The sequence below is a fragment of the Mytilus galloprovincialis genome, chromosome 1 (assembly GCF_965363235.1).
Source record: "Mytilus galloprovincialis chromosome 1, xbMytGall1.hap1.1, whole genome shotgun sequence".
In the NCBI taxonomy this organism is placed as follows: domain Eukaryota; kingdom Metazoa; phylum Mollusca; class Bivalvia; order Mytilida; family Mytilidae; genus Mytilus; species Mytilus galloprovincialis.
The window spans coordinates 8134783-8155275 of record NC_134838.1 but is presented as its reverse complement, the minus strand read 5'-3'; the positions used below and the strand labels follow the sequence as shown (position 1 = coordinate 8155275).

General features: G+C 34.2%; 1 protein-coding gene and 1 long non-coding RNA gene across 2 annotated transcripts in view; both read right to left on the bottom strand.

Annotated features, from left to right (window-relative positions):
* LOC143064564 (uncharacterized) overlaps positions 1 to 4657 on the bottom strand; it is a 90050-nt gene extending 85393 nt beyond the window's left edge. Inside the window, exons 1-3 of the mRNA XM_076237474.1 lie at positions 4360 to 4657; positions 3446 to 3533; positions 1024 to 1057 (exon numbers count right to left, since the gene is read on the bottom strand). Of these exons, the coding sequence (XP_076093589.1) occupies positions 1024 to 1057; positions 3446 to 3533; positions 4360 to 4524 (287 nt within the window). The 5' untranslated portion in view covers positions 4525 to 4657. The remainder of the gene's footprint in view (positions 1 to 1023; positions 1058 to 3445; positions 3534 to 4359) is intronic.
* A 9317-nt stretch (positions 4658 to 13974) lies between these two features.
* LOC143064549 (uncharacterized) lies at positions 13975 to 19931 on the bottom strand. Its single transcript, XR_012975275.1, has 2 exons — positions 14665 to 19931; positions 13975 to 14128 (listed from the first exon to the last, which is right to left on the bottom strand). It is a non-coding gene; the product is annotated as an uncharacterized LOC143064549 (long non-coding RNA).
* Positions 19932 to 20493: the final 562 nt, after the last annotated feature.

Below are 20493 nucleotides of genomic sequence, written 5' to 3'. Positions count from 1 at the left end.
TAAATGACTGGCATACACCTGATCAAGTTATCAGTTCTCTTTCTTTTGGCACTCATTCGACAAAGGAGGGGATAAATCATAAAATTAATCCGCATCGTTACAGAATCCGGGGTTCTCAGCTGAACATCATACTTGAATAAATACAAATAATGGAAATGCACATGAATAAAAGTACCAATTTCGTGTGAGAAAGAAATATTACAGAAAATATTGCAATTAAAAGCTTCTTCGACCGAGTTGTAGTTGTGAAGAGTTCAAGACGAAAACAAATTTGAAACTGCCTCCTCATCTGTTTATGATGTTAAACTAAATTTATAATTTTTTAGCGAAACGAAACGAAGATGGGAAAATAAATACTGTAAGACATAACCTATGAATGGTAAATAGTTTCAAATATTGGAAATGTTTCCATTTTACAAAGATACTTTCCATTTTTTTTTCATACTTTACTGTGATCTGATATTTTTTTATGGTAAGGCTCAGCAATGATTTCAGCCAGGGATAAGCGGCCAAAGGTACGAGACGAGATATTTTTTAATGTCTGTATACATCGATTCTGTATGTACACTGAAAGATTGATTCTTTTTTGGGGAATTCGGAATTCAACGTTTATTTTTCCGGAAATTCGGGATTACATCATCTCCTTTCGGAACGTACCAAATAAGAACAGTTACACTTTCGTTCTGGACATACAAGTGTGGGAGTGACACAGTGCTCATTTCCCATATCCCGATATATATTTTTTGTATTTTTTCACACTTTACACCTTTTTCCCCCATCTTTTTAAAAAATACCTAGATCCATCTTTTTTACCCCTATATCCAACATCCCAAAAACGTCACAGTGCCACCCCTTCTCGGCAAGTATAATTATTTTACCTACGCGAAATAAAAAAAAAAGAATTTAATTAAGGATAACATCTTTTGGAGGATCGTCTACTTCAGAGGGCACAAGGAGCTAACGAGTTAATAATTGGGACCATGTGGTTTGTATTCTTCTCTCTCTACCTATAACATAACTCACCATTTACTCAAGTCCATATCATGGCCAGGCGCATCTGCAAAAGGAATATATATACAGATTAGTGAATATAGCAAGCAGGGCCGTAACTACATTGAGGCAAATGAGGCAAATGCCTCATGTTTTAAATTTCAAAAAAAAAAAAACTAAAACAAAAGATTGTCTTCATATGATTGTCTTCATATCAGTTGTTTTCACTGAAAGTGTCTTGCAAGAAGCAAGTTCTCTTCACTCTCTGATGTCGCCCCTGCATATTTTTCGTAATCCATGTTTCTATTTTACTTGTTCGTTTTCAGAGTTGATGGTCTTTTGTTTGTACTTCTGTGTCCCGGGTTTGTCTTTTGTTCATTTATTGTCCTACTTAATGACTAGTCTGAGTGTTGATTTTAATTTGTAAACGTGTCACACTGTGTAATGTTGCATGTCTACTAATTTCCAGGCATTATGCGAGAAAGTATTTTTAGAATATACGATGCTACTGGACACAGAAAAAAGTGGTCGTTTCTGCATGGAGAATTGGACTTGATATCAAAAAATACGAAACTGCCTTTCTTGTATATAAAACCATACCCAATTTTTCTTAGTATAGAGGGCAAAATTAGGTATTTTCTGTAGGTGAGATATGCACAGAAGTAATAGATATGTATTATAAATATAGAAAATTGAATATCTAACTTAATCAACAACAACAAAAAAAAAAAAAAAAAATAACTGTATCATATACCCAAGCGCCTGTGGATAAAACTATATAGCTGACATGGTTTAGATTAAAGTAAAACCACCAATTTCCCGGTATCAAATCATTTGTTGAAAAAAACATCAATGTATTGCCATATATATGACCTTTTACATTCAAGGGTTAAATTTGCATTAAGTCGTGTTCAGACCCTTTAACAGAAAAAAAGGAATATGAAGTACACGTGCACGGGAGCTAATCGCACACAATGTCAATGTATAAAGAAAAAAATACAAATAATCAATGGTCAAAGTTTTTATTCCTGTTCTTCATCTTGATATTTGCTGGAGGGTCTTCAATAATGAAATAATCATAAAATACCGTAAAACAAGGTCGATATGGTCCCTAGTGTCGACTTGAGCAATACTAGTATTTAACGTATATCACTGCACTTATGACTGTCACTATATTTAAATCTAGTCATAAAAAATCAGCACAATACAAGACAAGAACAGACAGACGGACAGATCCGGTATTAATGATTATGTGAATTACGATTTTTGCTTTATTCTACGTATCGGTTTTTTAATGTTTTGAATTTCCCTAAAACTTTAAAGTGAATCTATGTTTTTGCTTTGAGACCAGAATATTGTCGAAAAAATAGCTAAAAATGATTTGAAACGCTCAGAATGCACAATTTTGCGTTATTTTTCTCAGAGCTTCTGAGCTTCAGAGCTTAAGTGGCCCCAAGACCCCTCGCAAAAATATATTTTGCCTCAGTATTAAAAGGGGCTAGTTACGGCCCTGGCAAGCGGTCTGAATGGTATCAAATCGTTCAATACGTGAAAAACCAGCATTTTTCGAGATTTTTGTCGAGCCTTCGACTTTAGTCGAAAAAGCGAGACATAGCGATCCTACATTCCGTCGGCGTCGTCGTCGTCGTCGGCGGCGGCGTCCACAAATATTCACTCTGTGGTTAAGGTTTTTGAAATTTTAATAACTTTCTTAAGCTATCCTGGATTTCTACCAAACTTGGACAGAAGCTTGTTTATGATCATTAAATAGTATACAGAAGTAAATTTTTTAAAAATAAAATTCCATTTTTCCGTATTTTACTTTTAAATGGACTTAGATTTTCTGCCAGGAAACAACACGTTCTCTCTGTGGTTAAAGTTTTTAAAATTTTAAAACTTTCTTATACTATTTTGGATTTGTACCAAACTTGGACATAAGCTTGTTTATGATCTAAAGCTAGTATCTAGAAGGAAATTTTGTTAAAATTTTGTACCTGTGTGTCTGTATTTTACTTATAAATGGACTTAGTTTTTCTTCCAGTAAACATTACATACAGTCTGCAGTTAAAGTTTTTAAAACATTTATTAGATCCATAAACTATCCTGGATTTTTACCAAACTTGGACAGAAGCTTCTTACAATCAAAAGATAGTATCAAGAGGAATATTTGTATTGATTTTTTTCCTCATTTTAGTTGAGCCTGCGATTAACAGCAAAAGTAGGCGAGACACTGGGTTCCGCGGAACCCTTACGAATTTTTTTATGAAGAAATGAATGGAATGCAGTGCTACAAATGTAACTTATCGAATGTAAAACAAATTGTTTTATCAAGGGTGTATTTTTATGTTATGGTCTCTCTTATTTTATCTTTTTATTCATATTTGTTGTTTTGTGGGTTTTGTGTCTGTGTTTTTTTTAAAATTCCAAATGGAGGAGAGGCCTTACAATATCTTACCTGGATCATTTGCATAAAATGTAAAAGAATAAATTCGTAGCAGAATCTCCTGGTAGCCATACTTTTCATCTATTTTCGTAAAACTAATCTGTAAGAAAAATAAAATAAGAGATTTAACGTAAAACTAGACGTTATCCATACCGTCGGTCACTGATTACTTATCTCTATGATATATATAAACAATTTGACCTGTCAAATTAAGTTATTTGTAATATATACAAATTGCGGAACCTGATAAAGATTCGTGGTTTGATTTAAACTCTATGCACACATCTGATTGCGTCAGATATCTTTTTTTAAAAGATGGTACTTGTTTTTTCTATAATTTAACTTTCACTTATCATATTTATGTGACCTATTCACATTAGAGAACTTTAGTGGACAAGCTCACAATACCCCTAACAATAAAGAATCAATAACTTAATTTCTAGCAATTAGTAGCTTATTAGCGGAATGTGAGTTTTGCTAAACATATGCATGCTAAAGAGGGTAAGGGGACGACCATTTGATTTATTTATATTTTTGGGGGGGGAGGGGGTGACAAGGAGAATTTGTTTTTCGGATTGACTTTTGACCACAAGGGATCTAAAGAGAATAGAAAAAATCTTTAAATTCCACGAAAGTCCTAGTTTGACAGATTTAATGGTGTCTAAACAATTGTAGCCCGACTCTGTGTATCTAAATTTTAACTGCAAAAAATAAGTCTATTTTAGACTGAAATATGTAAATATGCACGTGTGTGGACGGAAAACTTACTTTATTTGGGGGGGGGGGGGCTTACATTCACCCGATTATTTTTATACGCCCGTTTCAGGAACGATTTCATTGAAAAAAAATTAAGCCAAATATTATAAGACCCTTATTCATCCTGAACATCGTCAACAAATATTTAACATATGATTAAGAACACTTACCTTTGCTTTTATGTTAAAATTTCCGTAATCTGTTAATTGTGCATTGGACTCAAATTTATATTCATACTCATATCCAGTCCTAAATCTGATAAATTTGGCTTCAGATAGAACAAAAAGCCACAATATTACACAAACTATTCCATACAAGGACCACTGGCGGTCCATCTTTTTTTGTTGGACCCAAATATCTTTTTTTTAAATTCTGCAATGTTCTTTTTTTTTAAATAAATTTCTGCAATGTTCTCACGTCTTGTTCTTACGGGTTAAAACTCGGTTTCAGAATGTCACGGTTACGGTTACGTCATTGGCATGCATGACCATTATTACATAGCCTTTTATCTGCGTAAATCTATTCATTCATACATGTGTTTTCTTTTATTGGGTTTAGGTATAATAAGTAATTCAATTTAGATAATTTAAGCGTAACTATGTGACTACTTGTAATCCATAACAATTGATGTTTTCACCTACAGGCACATTATGTTTTGATAAATAGTTTTACTGCTACCTTGCAAAGTGTTTTTTCAAAAGTGTTTTTATTTATTGATGAAAATGTTTACTTTTATTCTGCCAAGATCTGCTATGATATTTTATAAAGGTTCATCATGACAAATGGACAAAAATGGCTGTGTTTAGACCTCAAAAACTACTCTGAGTGTAGACTAACCAGTGCATTTGGAAAGGTTTGAAGGCCTGGCATCCACTAGATATATAAAAGTTAAATGCATTTTTTGTTTCAGAAAGATAAAATCCTTTTTTGGATTTTGATGGGCATTTTTTTTCGTTTCTGCAGAAGGTGTAAAAATAAACTAAGTTGGGATACAACTTTGAGATGCTCCCTCTCAGGTAAAAACTGTATGGTATTGTATTGATTGTCCTTGATTGGACAAAAGACAGACACTAGATATCTACACAACTATAGGTGAGTTAAAGGGTGTAACTGAGGGGACAGTATCAAAAGCAATTCAGGTGTTTGCTTATTTTTACACCTTCTGCAGGAACGAAAAAAAAAATGCCCATCAAAATCCAAAAAAGATTTTATCTTTCTTAAACACAAAATGCATTTAACTTTTAAATTTCTAGTGGATGCCAGGCCGATAACTTTTCCAACTGCACAGGTGAGTCTGTACTCGGAGTAGTTTTTGAGGTGTAAATACAGCCATTTTGTCCATTTGAAAGAAAATGTTTATTATATTCTTAAAATGTATATTTTTATTTTGTTTTCAGTTTTACATTCTATGTTTATATATATAGCAAGCACGTCTTAAAAGGGTACAACATCACCAAAAAAAATAGTAAAATCATGAACAAATATTAAATATTTCGGATAACTAATATCCTTCATCAGTAAGACGTCGAATGATCATTCTTAGCTTGACATGTGGTAGTCGAACTGAAATAAAAACCTTGAATTTTATACAAATTATCACAAATCAAAATGCTGGTAATTTTTTTCAATATTGATGTTTCTTAAAACTGTGAGAATCCTGTACTGAAGCCTGAGTTACAGGAAACAAGTGATGGTAGGGACTCATTGTATGTTTTTTTAATTAATGCCCTCTGGGGAAACTGTCCTGAACTTTCTTATCAACAATATGTTGTGAAATGCAAATATCTCGACACCACTACATAATTTTGAATTAGGATATTAGAAAGAAAATTTGTTGACTCCAAAAAACATTAGTACCCATTTTCGAGTGTACGATCAATTTGGATAAGATTTATTTTTAACTTTGTTGAATTTTGGTCTTGAATTGCATCAACAGGAAAAATTACCTTCTTAGCGAAAACTGAAAATAAGAAATGAATTGTGGTAAAACTTTGAGAATTTCTTAAACCACAAAGTTGTTCAGAATTATACTAGCAAATAGAACAGTGGTATGTTTCGGTTTGTAATTTATGCTCCATGCAAAGGAAAAACAGGTAAGGCGAATCCCCCCTGCATTTATTTCAATATTTACTAAAATTCATAGTATCACAGCCCTGTATGTGTTCTAAAAACATTATGGCTTATCTATAAACAGATTACTAAATTATAAACGCTTAAAGATAGCCAAAAACCGCAATATTGACAGATTTTTTCATTTATCCCCAAAACTTATAAGAAGGCCAAGAAAGACCGTACCCACACATCTGTTGGAAGTAAAGCTATGCATTGCCTTTTGGATACAAATTAACTTGTTTCGGTTAGCGACGTCCTTCTATGCAAATTTGGCAAACACAATTCAATTCAATTCAATGTTTTATTAAAGTCTCATCTCTCAACAAGTACAATCAATCTTTATACATTGTAAAATAACACTAGATAAAATGAGAGCCATTCTATACAGAATTATAAGAGAATATTAAAATGCATAGATATAATACACAATATGAAATAAAATACTATTTACAATATATATAAAATTTCTACGTCTTTTTAAAATCAAATGACAGGTTTTGGCACACACACGTATCATATTTACATCTGAGAATAAAAACTAACTTTTGATTATCATAATATAAATGGTTTCTAAAATCGTCATAAAGAGGACATCTTGATAAAACATGCGTTTCATCTTCAATAAAAACGTCACATATATTGCACACTCTATTTTCTAAAACAATATTTTCATATCTCCCTGTTTCAATTCTTAGGGGAGCAACACCACATCTAAATTTGGCGAAAGCACTTCTGTGACTGAAGGGTAAAGCTATTTTGCAGTATTCCAAACAGTCTGTAAGTTCGTAGCTTATTGCCACCTCTGCCCGATATAGATTTATCAGAATGTAAAACAGCATGCCAATTATCGACATGTTTAAAGCTATGCATTGTCTTTTGGATACAAATTTACTTGTTTCGGTTAGCGACGTCCTTCTATGCAAATTTGGCAAACACATGTCAAATTAGCAATTGTGTATCAAAATGGCTGCAATAGTGACTCGTAGCACTGAATAACATGTTGGTTTTGTCTGGGACAAACTCTGTTAATGTGTACAGAAGTGATCGTCAAACCATTTGCCTTTATGTATTCAGTGTGAAGAAAGCTTCAATTCTAATTTATGCGCACATATTACAAGTTTTAGAGCAAATTTCCAGTCCCGTGTGCCGCAGTAAAATGCATGAATATAACTAAGCATTTACTAAACTTAATATAAAAATAAGAAAATATGATATGATTGACAATGAGACAACTCCCCAAAGAGACCAAATAACATAGAAATTAACAACTATAGGTCACCGTACGGCCGTTAACAATGAGGAAAGCCCATACCGCATAGTCAGCTATAAAAGGCCGCGCCATGACAAATGTCAAACAATTCAATCGATAAAACTAACGGCCTCATGTATACATGTACAAAATAATGAACGAAAGAACGAAAAACAAATATGTTACACAGCAACAAACGACAACCACTGAATTACAGGCTCCTGACTTGGGACAGGCACATAAAGAATGTGGCGGGGTTAAACTAGTTTGAAGGCGCCAACCCTCCTCTTACCTAGGAAAATGGTGTAACAGTAAAACATAAGAACATACTATAAAAATCAGTTGAAAAAAGGCTTAATTCATTAGATGGATACAAATAGAAATGCATCTAACAAAAACACAGAGGGGACGTGGCAGGGTACTTAAACATCCCCACAATAAAAAGACACTATTAAGTACAGATCTGAGATTAGTCGCAATTACTGACAGCTAGTTCAAAGCCAATAATAACTAATAAAAAGAAATCATGCATCTAAGACTAAAATATCAATCAGAACACATTTAACATCCAATGGATTTAGTGTAAAGACGTCATTAACAGTCAGGGAAAAACACGACCATGTGCAATGCTAAGATACAGGTATCGACAGATTGTAGAGCCATGATTGTACATATGTATATAAAACTATACTGATAACAAAATCAATATTAATACTAATAAAAAGAATATTCAAAGATCTAATTACATTGTTGAATTGGTAACCTTTTAGAATAAGTTTATTTAAAGGATCGACAAGTTTACCCGGATCTTAGGTGACTTTTATTGGGCTGATCTTAGGTGACTTTTATTGGGCTGATCTTAGGTGACTTTTATTGGGCTGATCTTAGGTGACTTTTATTGGGCTGATCTTAGGTGGCTTTTATTGGGCTGATCTTAGGTGACTTTTATTGGGCTGATCTTAGGTGGCTTTTATTGGGATGATCTTAGGTGGCTTTTATTTGGGATGATCTTAGGTGACTTTTATTGGGCTGATCTTAGGTGACTTTTATTGGGCTGATCTTAGGTGGCTTTTATTGGGCTGATCTTAGGTGACTTTTATTGGGCTGATCTTAGGTGGCTTTTATTTGGGATGATCTTAGGTGACTTTTATTGGGCTGATCTTAGGTGGCTTTTATTGGGATGATCTTAGGTGGCTTTTATTTGGGATGATCTTAGGTGGCTTTTATTTGGGCTGATCTTAGGTGACTTTTATTGGGCTGATCTTAGGTGGCTTTTATTGGGATGATCTTAGGTGGCTTTTATTTGTGATGATCTTAGGTGGCTTTTATTTGGGCTGATCTTAGGTGGCTTTTATTGGGATGATCTTAGGTGGCTTTTATTTGGGCTGATCTTAGGTGACTTTTATTGGGCTGATCTTAGGTGGCTTTTATTGGGATGATCTTAGGTGGCTTTTATTTGGGATGATCTTAGGTGGCTTTTATTGGGCTGATCTTAGGTGGCTTTTATTGGGATGATCTTAGGTGGCTTTTATTTGGGATGATCTTAGGTGGCTTTTATTGGGATGATCTTAGGTGGCTTTTATTTGGGATGATCTTAGGTGACTTTTATTGGGCTGATCTTAGGTGGCTTTTATTGGGCTGATCTTAGGTGACTTTTATTTGTGATGATCTTAGGTGGCTTTTATTTGGGATGATCTTAGGTGGCTTTTATTGGGATGATCTTAGGTGGCTTTTATTTGGGATGATCTTAGGTGGCTTTTATTGGGCTGATCTTAGGTGACTTTTATTGGGCTGATCTTAGGTGGCTTTTATTGGGCTGATCTTAGGTGGCTTTTATTTGGGATGATCTTAGGTGGCTTTTATTGGGATGATCGGATAGTGTGAGAACTCTGCTTAGAGCTCATGTTACTGTCTTTTATTGGGATGATCGGATAGTGTGAGAACTCTGCTTAGAGCTCATGTTACTGTCTTTTTGTTTTGTTCATATATATTACTGAGAAGGAGGGAAACATTGTTGAGCGTATATTTATATACATGTATTTGTGTAGTTCATTATGTTCAAACTGATTTTCTTTTCCTTGTATGTATGACTATTGTTGTTTCTTTGTGTTATTGTCTTATTAATGTCTTATATTGTACTATGCTCCTTGTGAGCCCATTTAATGGAAATAAAACATCTTCTTCTTCTATATATACTGATTCCGTACTTGCTCACTTACTTAAATTTAACCTTTTCATGGAATTGCTTCCCCTTTATGGAATTGCATGTTTCTGTGGGGAGGTTTGAATTCTAGGATTAAGCGGAGAAGTCTTAAATTTCTTTCGAAATGCGTAAATATGTGATTTGAATTAACCGGTTTATTTTACCGAAGATAAAAGACTCTTCATGTCTTTTTTTTCATTAATGTTTCAAATTGTTTTTATTTTGTTTTTGTAAGTCGGTTCCATAACAAAAAGCTTTAATCATATTTAACACAAGACTTTTTATTAAAACTTCAGTTTACTCATTCGTTAAATTGCACCATTCTATATACTTACTTAAATCTGGAGTGGATACCTATTCTTTTAAAAAAAATACAGGAAAATATGTATTTAACTGCTTCATATGTGAAAATAATTTAATTGTTATTTTTATTTATCGTTTGATCTTTTTAATATTTGTAATCCATAGGGGAAAAATATTACATTCTCTGTCCTATTATAAGTTTAACTTGCACAAACACAATTGATATGGAAATCTGACAGAAATAAATCATTAAATTAACCAATTTCTAAATACTTGCGTAATAATTAGATAATGTATCAAACGGATTCTTTACTGAATAATTTATTTGACACACACACACTCAAGATATTGTCTATGTATAAGATAATGATATCCAATGGAAAGTTCACTATAAAGAAATTTATCTCATGTCTGGTATACATATAACAATATAACATAAGCTCTGTAGGTGGCTTTCAGTGAGATGATCGGACGGTGTGATAAATCCTTAAAGCTCATGTTATTTTTTGCTTTGTTGATATATATAAACCGATTCCGTACTAGCTCACTTACCGAAACCCCTTTCCATGGGATTGCATGTGGTTTGAATTCTGTGATTAAGCGGAGAAGTCTTAAAATTCTTTCAATTTAGTAAACAAAATGCGTAAATATGTGATCTAAATTAACCGGTTTATTTTACCGAAGATAAAAGACTCTTCGTGCCTTTTTTTTTTTTTTTTTTTTGCATAAATTTTGTTTTATTTTTTATTTATTTTTTTATTTTTGTAAGATTAGTCTGTTCCATAACAAGTAATTTTGTTGATTGTTTGTATCATTATTTGGCAGTGTTCATAATTATTGAAGATTCAGGGGCAGATCCAGTCATTTTTAAAAGTGGGGGTTCAAACGCAGGAGAAAAAGGGGGGATCCAACCCCATGTCCCCATTCAAAAGTATTGATCTTTCCCTTCACACCTTATTTTGTGTGTGTGTTCACCTCGATACTATATCTTAGACTTCAGGAACAACAAATAAAGCCCCCCCCCCCCCCCCCAAATAGCGATAGGACCGGGTAAGATAGTGTTCGGACTATATGGAATCAAGAAGGAATACACTTTTATTTAAGCAGTCTGGCAAGACTGAACAACAAACTCAAAACTAAATGTAATGGAACACAAGAACAATATCATATAAGCACAGGCAATTAAAGGATTAAGTAGATTAACAGATGCCAAATAGATATAACAATAGATTAATTGAATAAATAGAGTTATTAAAATCCGCTCCTTTGTCCAAGTTCATGACAATTAATTCGTGTGAAACACTCATGTACTAATTCACGTCCTAAATCCTGTATAACAATTGAATTAATATAATATGTGTAACATTATGTTGAATGAACACCGGGTGTTTACATTAGCAACATTTACTATCAATGACTGTACATCAAGACATGAAAACATTTTACATTATAAATCGAGAAATAATTAAAATTATATACAAAACTCTATGTTCATCCTTTTTGTTTAAGTACGTAACAAAAATCGACAATATTGTAATAATTTCATTCTCTGAAGCATCTTTAAATGAATAACAAATGACAACATTGTCATCTATTGAATGACAATTAAACAGTGTGGAAAAAATAAATTGAATACACTTTCGTTTTTCGTTTTTTGTTTTTGTGAAATCAAAAATATTTTTCTATTTTAGTTTTTGAGAAATCAAAAATGAAAAAAAAAAAGAAATACTTTTGTTTTTCGTTTTTTGTTTTGAGAAATCAAAAACGAAAAACGAAAACACTTTAGTTTTTCATTTTGGTTTTTCTGAAATCAAAAACGAAAATTGAAAACACTTTAGTTTTTCATTTTGGTTTTTAAGACATCAAAAACGAAAAATGAAAACACTTTCGATTTTCGTTTTTTGTTTTTGATATTTCAAAATGAAAAACGAATGGACGCAAATATACACGGACCAAGTTTCTCAGCCTCATACAAAAAAGTTGATATTTTTCTGACATTGACCTAATATTGTATATATACCTTGTTTCTTGTTAGGTTCGGATTATTATTACCCAAATTACTGGACGTCATGATAAAATGGTGGATCTCGTTACTCTAAGGATTGCATTATTTAACCAAATATTAGATTCATGGGTGTACCTGTTATTCCGGAGAGAACGCCTTAGAAGGCTCGTTGGCCAAAAAAGTAAACTTTTGCCCATGTCGAGCAAAGAAAGATTTTTTGCACAACTGTTTCAAGCTTTCACCATACTCAGATAGAAGCCGATGAGAATTCCGATAAAAAATTACCTGTTGAAGTCGGACAGAAACGTTTGAGTTCCTGAGACTCAAAAACGTCAATGAAAACTTTGGAAATCACGGAATTATAAATGACCGTTGTGATAATTCGCTTTTAAAATAATCACGAAGACCACATATAACGTTGAAACTATGGAAATTAAAAGAATAAGCTTAATTGCAAGATATACCAATGTTAACAGCCAATTGCACATAACGTTATTAGCTATTTATTATTCTAATATGACGTGCTTCTTTCGCTTTGTGAACAACACTGTGATAAAATTCTCGATATATCTATACTTAGCGCAGACTCGGAGATGTATATACTAATGGCTGTTACAATATACTTCCCACGTAAATCCACATGTATTGAAACCTATTTGCAAACCCTTTGCCGATTTTATTGTTTTTAAAATTGCAATTAAAAAAAGACAAAATAACTTTTATTCTTATTCGGATGCATAATAAAAAGAAGTAATGCACAAGAGCTCGGAGAAACCAACAAAATAAAAATAAATTAAAATTCCGCGAAAGTCTATTAATGTTTTTGGCGCATTTAAGTCATTTCAAAACATGACGTCATACAAATGAAAACGCTAGAGTTGAAAGTTTGTTGTTACGTGAATCATCGAAATGTCGTATACTATTGTATTAAAATTGATTTTCAAGGTAGGTTTTGTTTAATTTTCTATTCTATGGCATTATTCACATATTTACTGATTTTAGCAATTCAACATGGCGGCTCCTTATAGTTATGAAATGTCAACTTTTGATTTGACGGTAGCTTACGAGAAAAACATGTAAATTAAAATGGCAATTGTTGGTTTTCAGAATTAAAAGAATGAAACAAATTTGTTTCTAGTGGTTGTTCACGAAATAATCCATGCAAGCTACAGATTTATTAGAATGTTTGAGTTTTATCTAACAGGGAGTAAAAAAGAACAGCCACACACACAGCATACCCAGCCTCGCTTCAGTTTTTTTAATGATCGTATTTGTCCTTTGTACGATGCAAATAATAATTTTAAACATTGTTTAGATAAGAATAGTACGGGTAATGACATGCTTATTTCGACTAGCAGTTTCTGATTTTTTTTTGAAATAAAAGTGTGACTGTATATTTGTCCCGCAAATCAGGAAGGAAAAAATATTTTAGTTCCTGAGAACGAAAACTGCATGATATATATTCCTTCTTCATAAAAGAAATGCCTGGAACTTAAAGCCCGAATAAAATTTGTACCTAGAATGACAAAAATAATACTGTAACAATAATGTGGTTTGAAAGGCCATATTTATCAAGTTAATATTATCACCTGAGTGCATTTTAGATAAAATCACCAGGACATGTAGTTTCATACATGCATGCAATTTTTCATAAATGAAGGTGGGAAGCAGTTTTAAATTGTCAAATCAAAATCATTTTATTGGTGTAAAATCCAAATATTGGATTGTTACCAAAAAAAACATGACAATCATTACAAACATACAATATTTAAAGTTAAACAGCATTCATATTCTATTAGTCTTTATTTAGATGTTATGGAGGAGGTGATACTTTTGTAAATTTGAAAACACAAGTACAACAATTTTGTAATGACTCCCATCTATTCTTTGCGGGCATTAAATAATGGACTTCATTAAAGATAACCGTTTTATTTATTGTCATATAATCCACTCTATTAACACAATGTAGCATGAATAACAAAGGTATGCTGGTGTTCAATGAATGATTACAAATGATGACAGGTAAGTATAACTCCAAACTGAACGTGAACATCAAACGGTAAAAAGCTGAAAGAACAAATAAAAACTCAATATAAAACCTATCAATCAAAAAGATTTGCCAAAACATACAAAAATACAAAGTTGGCTTATGACACTAATTGTGTTCCATACATTCACATAAAAATACAAGCATTAACAATATATCAAGTTTGGTTACATAACTGTGAGTCGAAACTGGTGTGTTCAGCTTTTAATGTGTTGAAAACTCGACAAGTATCAAAAATTATGTATACAAATTATGACACGAATTGCTTTCCATACTTTAAAAATAACGAAATGAGGGGGGTGCTATGAATCATACAAAAAATACCAAAAAGGGTATTTGAATGTTTATAGAACATTTTTATAGTGTAAATGTTGTATCTGTGTGTTTACAAGTAATAACAAACGGTTGTGAAACAATAAAACAAATAATCTGGTGACGTGGCATATTTGTCATCATTGTCATTTACCCAACGTTTTATACGTCATCAAAACACAATACATGTTATATATGTTTACAATAAACAGTTCTTCAAATTGTCAATATGCTATAAACTTACACTGTGCCGGAATCTGGCAGATATATCAATAAATGATGCTGAATCATCAACGTGAGCATGTAAATAAGGGGAAATTACAAAAGAGGGGAAAGTAACGAAGAAGATAGTAAATGTAAGTCAACTTTCGGAAACATCATGAAATAATTACGGACGAGTCAGTACACTCCCCGTCTGGCATGATATTTATGCCACTACACTATTCATAAGTTCTTGACAATAGCACAAGTTCTGTCACTGGTCTAACGAAGAAAGCTGGTTTTACACAGTCTTTGTCCACAGTACGCACTATACGAATTTCTACCTTACGTACTAAATTGTCAGCACTAGGGAATGTTTTAGTGACTATTCCCATTGGCCAACTTAAGCGATTAACTTGATTGTCCTTGAGCAACACAACATCTCCTTCTTGAATGTTTTCTCTTTCTCGAGTCCATTTCTGTCGACATTGTAAAGTTTGCAAGTATTCCACTCGCCAACGTTTCCAGAAAACGTTCGAAAGATATTGTACACGCTTCCACTGTGCATAATACATGTCTTTACAATCGAATGACACATCCTTTGGAATTAATACACTAGGCTTTTGAGTGATGATAAGATTAGGTGTGAGAGGTAATGGCTCATCAGAGTCCGTAGGTACACATGTTAAAGGCCTGGAGTTAATTATCGCAGACACTTCCGCTAACAATGTTACTAACACTTCATGTGATAGTTCTTTTCCAGGAAGTTCTGATAACATAGAGTCCAGGATTGATCGCGTTGTTTTTATCATTCTTTCCCATATACCTCCCATATGAGATGAATGAGGTGAATTAAAATGCCACTCTATGCCATTATCATATAAATGTTCCTTTAATGGTCCATCTTCTACATTGATACTATCAATACCTAGTTGGTCAGTGGCTCCGACGAAATTAGTACCTCTGTCAGACCTAATTAGTTTTACTTCCCCTCGAATAGCTATGAAACGTTTGAAGGCGTTAATAAATGACGAGGAAGTCATTTCTTCTACTACTTCTAGGTGAACACCTCTTGTGACTAGACATGTAAAAATGATGGCCCAACGCTTTGCTTTCGCAACGCCACCTCTAGTGCGTCGGCTTATGACGGACCAAGGTCCAAAGGTGTCAATCCCTATAGATGTAAATGGTGTTTCAGGGATCACACGGTCTTCAGGCAAGTCAGCCATCTTTTGTTGTTCGGTATGCCCTCGAAGCTTGCGGCAAGTTATACACTTGTAAATTATTGATGAAACAAGACGCTTTTCACCTACTATCCAGTATCCTCCTGTTCGTATAGCTCCTGATGTAAATTGTCTTCCTTGGTGTTTTATCTTTTGATGAAAGTACCGTATTATTAAAGTTGCAATCCAATGTTTACTAGGTATTAAGATTGGATTCCTTTCATCGGGTTGTACATTTGCCATTTTAATACGCCCACCAACACGCAGAATGCCTTCATTGTCGATAAATGGACTTAGCTGCAACAGTGCACTATTTCCACGGAGTGGCCTGCCATTTTTAATACAATCGATTTCGTCTGAAAAGATCTCGTTTTGCACAACTCCAACAACGAGCATCTCTGCATCCCTGAATTGACACCTAGTTTCTTTTGAAATTCTATTAACAAGAAAGTTCTTTATCAGCGCAATTGATCTAACAAGTGACTTCCAGTTTCCAAATCTTTCGAATCGTTGTGATCCCAAGGAGAGTTTCTCAAGACTCGTTGTTTTTCTAGTTGTAATGTCAGGACGTATTTCGTTATCGGTGTCAGGATTGATGAGAGAAAAGCTTTCAATAGTTTGATCGGCATAAATTTTTATCACCGGACCAGATAGCCATATACTATTTTCTAATTTCGAAGGAATTATTGATCGAGTTGCCAGATCGGCTGGGTTGCCATCTGTATGCACATAAGACCATTGTTCGGAATTTGACACTGTGTGAATTTTCGCAACACGGTTTGAAACATAATTGTAAAATCGTCGTGATGAATTGAAGATGTACCCTAGTACAACTTTACTATCGGTATAATACTGAATATCAGACAAAGGTATATCTAACTGGTCAGATATTGTTTGTCCTATTTCTGTTGCTAGCAAAGCTCCACATAGTTCTAAGCGTGGAATCGTATGAGTGTGACTGGGTGCAACTTTTGCCTTTCCCATAATAAAACCAAAATTCTTATCGTCATCTAGTTGTATGTAACCAACTGCGGCTATTGCCTTCTCTGATGCGTCGGAATAAATGTGAATCTTCCTTGTTTTCGCTAAACTAAATGAAGTAGGTACAAACATCCTTTTGAATTTTACTTTTTCCAAATCAAAGAGTGACGTTCTCCAAGATTCCCATTCGTTGTAAACCTCTTCCGGTAACGGTTCATCCCACATTATCTGTCCTGTCATAACTGATCTAAGCAGTAATTTTCCTTTAATAGTTACTGGTGCTAAGTATCCAAGAGGATCAAATATACTGTATTGTTGACAATAATCCTCGACGAGTATACGGTTTGACATCTCTATCGATGCAGTACATGAAAGTATCAGTTTCAAGGTCCCAGTTCATACCAAGGCTATGTTGTACAGGAAGAATATCGGAACTAAGGTCGAGATCCTTAAGACTCTTTGCAAGATCTTCATTATCAAACGAATGCATAACTTCCTCAACATTTGAAGATATCTTGTGTAGTCGAATATTACCAATAGATTTTAAAGCTGACTTAGTTCTCTTCATGAGATCAATTGCTTCGGCGCTAGAAGGTTTCGAAGTTAAACCATCATCAACGTAAAAATCTCTAGTGACAAAATCAAGCATATCGGAGCCAAAGTCATTTTCTCCTTCCATGGCAGTTTTTCTAAGTCCGTATGATGCAATAGCAGGACTAGGACTATTGCCGAATACGTGCACACACATGCGATACACTGTTAGAGGTTTGTCAAAATCATTGTCGGTGTACCAGAAAAATCGTAGATAGTCTCTGTGTTTTTCATCAACTTTAAAACTGTAAAACATTTGTTCTATATCGCCCATAATGGCCACTTGCTCCCTACGGAAGCGGAGCAAAACACCGATAAGATTATTCGTCAAATCTGGTCCACTAAGCAACACATTGTTAAGAGACACTCCATCAAATTGTGCAGAGGAATCAAACACAGCACGAAGTTTCCCAGGTTTCTTGGGGTGATAAACCCCGAATATAGGCAAATACCATTGTTCCTGATCATCGTTGATATGTGGGGCCTTTTCAGCATGACCCTTTTCTAGAATTGTATTCATGAAAGTGAAGAAATGTTCACGCTTCTGAAGATCTTTGCGAAGATTTGCATCTAGACCTTTGGCTCTTTTCCATGCTAGATTTCTGTTATTTGGTAGAACTTGACGATCTTGTCGAAACGGTAATGGGGCGGACCAATTACCACTTGAGTCCTTCCAAAGGTTTGTATCCATAGATTCTATAAATTCTCTGTCATCAGGAGACAGTCCAGGTTTATCATCATCAGGACGGCGAATAAACACATCTTTGCCAATTTTGTCGTATGCACTTTCATCAACTTCAAGTGTACGCACTTCATCAATTTTAAGTTCACTTGTACACGGTGGAAATATCGATATTCTATCTGAAGAAAGTAAGTATGTCTTTTTAACACGAGTTTCGTCTGGATAGTGCAGTTTTCCGAGACAAGTTTCACCAATAACTGTCCATCCCAGAGGAAGTTTCTGTGCGTAAGGCGCATTTTCAGATCCAATTCTTTGATCAAGTACGTGATGAGCAGAAATGAGATCGCGTCCAATTAAGAGCAAGATTTTGGACTCTTCGTCAAGAGGTTCAATAAATTCCACGAGATCACTGAGATGATTATGAAACAAAACAACTTCCTGAGTAGGTATTTCGTCTTTAGAATCTGGAATGAGGTTACACTCTAAAATGTCAGGCACATTAAATTGAGTTTGTTTATCTAATGACTCGACGACTAAACCACTAAGCTTTCGACCAGATGCTTGAGATTTTCCAGAACATGTTGACAATGTAAAATCAGAGACACTCGTTGATCCAAAGTAATCGAAGAGTTCCGATTTTCCTAAGGTTCTATTCGATTGATCGTCCATTAAAGCATATACTTTTAGCCTTCTATCCGGATTGTCACTACGATACACTTCTACTGGTATTATCTTTGCACATGATTTGCCACCAAATTTATTCATGCAAATCTGTGTGCATGCTGATTGTATAGGAGTTTGAACTTCGTGTTCCAAATCAACAGGCTCCCCGCCATGACCTGATGGCTCTGTAGACTGTTGATCACGATTTTTTATGTGCAGTGCTGTAGGGTGATCTGTTTTTCCACACTCACCACATTTGATTGCGTTAGGACAGTTCCGTTTAAAATGTGATACTGACAAGCAACATCCGAAACATAATTTGTTCAACTTTAAAAATTGTCTACGTTCTTGTATTGGCTTTGATTTAAATGTTCTACAATCATTAAGTGTATGGTTTGTACCATGAATCAAACATTTCTCACGTGGATCCACACTTTGACTTCTCTCATTTTTTGTTTCAGCGAAGTCTGTTTTCCTGGTACGAACGTCATTAAGTTTCCCTTTTGTTGTTGGTAGTTTATCCTTAAAACCAGTGTTTGCCTGTTGACTGTCATATAAAAAACTTGGATTGTTCTTCACCTTACTTTGTTGCTGAATAAACTGAGCAAATACATGAAATGGCGGATATATTGTTTTGTTTTTATCGTTATAATTAACGGCCATAGTAGTCCATCGTTCCTGAAGCTGATATGGAAGCTTAGCTACGATTGGCGTTACACCAACTGATGAGTCAAAATAGGAAAATATAACCTTGTAATTGTCATTTTCTTTCACGGATGATATCTCTGACAAGATATCTGACAGATCATACAACTTAAAATAATCTTTATTTGTAATGCGTGGAAAAGCTGCTAGTTTTGTCTTGAGTGCACTATCGATAAGCTCTGGACTACCATACCTTTCATTCAATCTCTCCCAGATTAGCTTTAGAGCTCTTGACGGATTGTTAGTATTCGCAGCTTTGATACTTTGAACTTGTGTTTTAGAACTAGGACCAGTCCACTTTAACAATAGGTCTATTTCCTCACTTGAATCTGCATCAATCTCTTTCACTATTTTCTTGAAACTGTCCTTCCAAGATGGATAATACTCGGGTTTGTCATTAAAAATATTGAACCTTGACATTAAGAGATCACGTTTTAGCAAGAAACGTGTGAAATCAGTAGCAAGAGTTCTATCACTTGGATAAGGATGATTATCTGACACATGCGTATCTGCAATAATATTTTTTCTTGGAATGAACGAGTTGGCGTGTGGGTCTAATGTTCCACTGACATGTGTGTTTTCTTGATCGATATGAGTTGAATGTTTGTTTTCTTTATCGATATGAAATGCATCAGTGTTTTCTTTGTCGATCTCAATTGAACTAATTTGTTTCTGAACATGATTTATAAATGCGGCAGTTTTTGATTTCGAATCAAGTGGTGGTTGATCAGGCAACACTTGTGACATATTTTCATCGCATTCATTTTGCAAAGCATTAGCCTCCGCTTCAACTGCTGCTGCTTCCTTCTGTCGAGAAAGCAGGTCTAAATCGGCTTCAATGTCGGCCTTCTTGCGTTCTACTTTTGCTGATTCTATCGACCTTTTCTCTTCTATAAGAGCCTTCTCCTTCAATAATAAAGTTTCTTTCTCTGCAAAATGAACTTTCACCTTTGCAGCTTCAGCTTTGGCCCTTGCTCTTGCAAGAACTGATGAAGAGGAGGAACTATGTGTTTTTCTGGATGAGTGG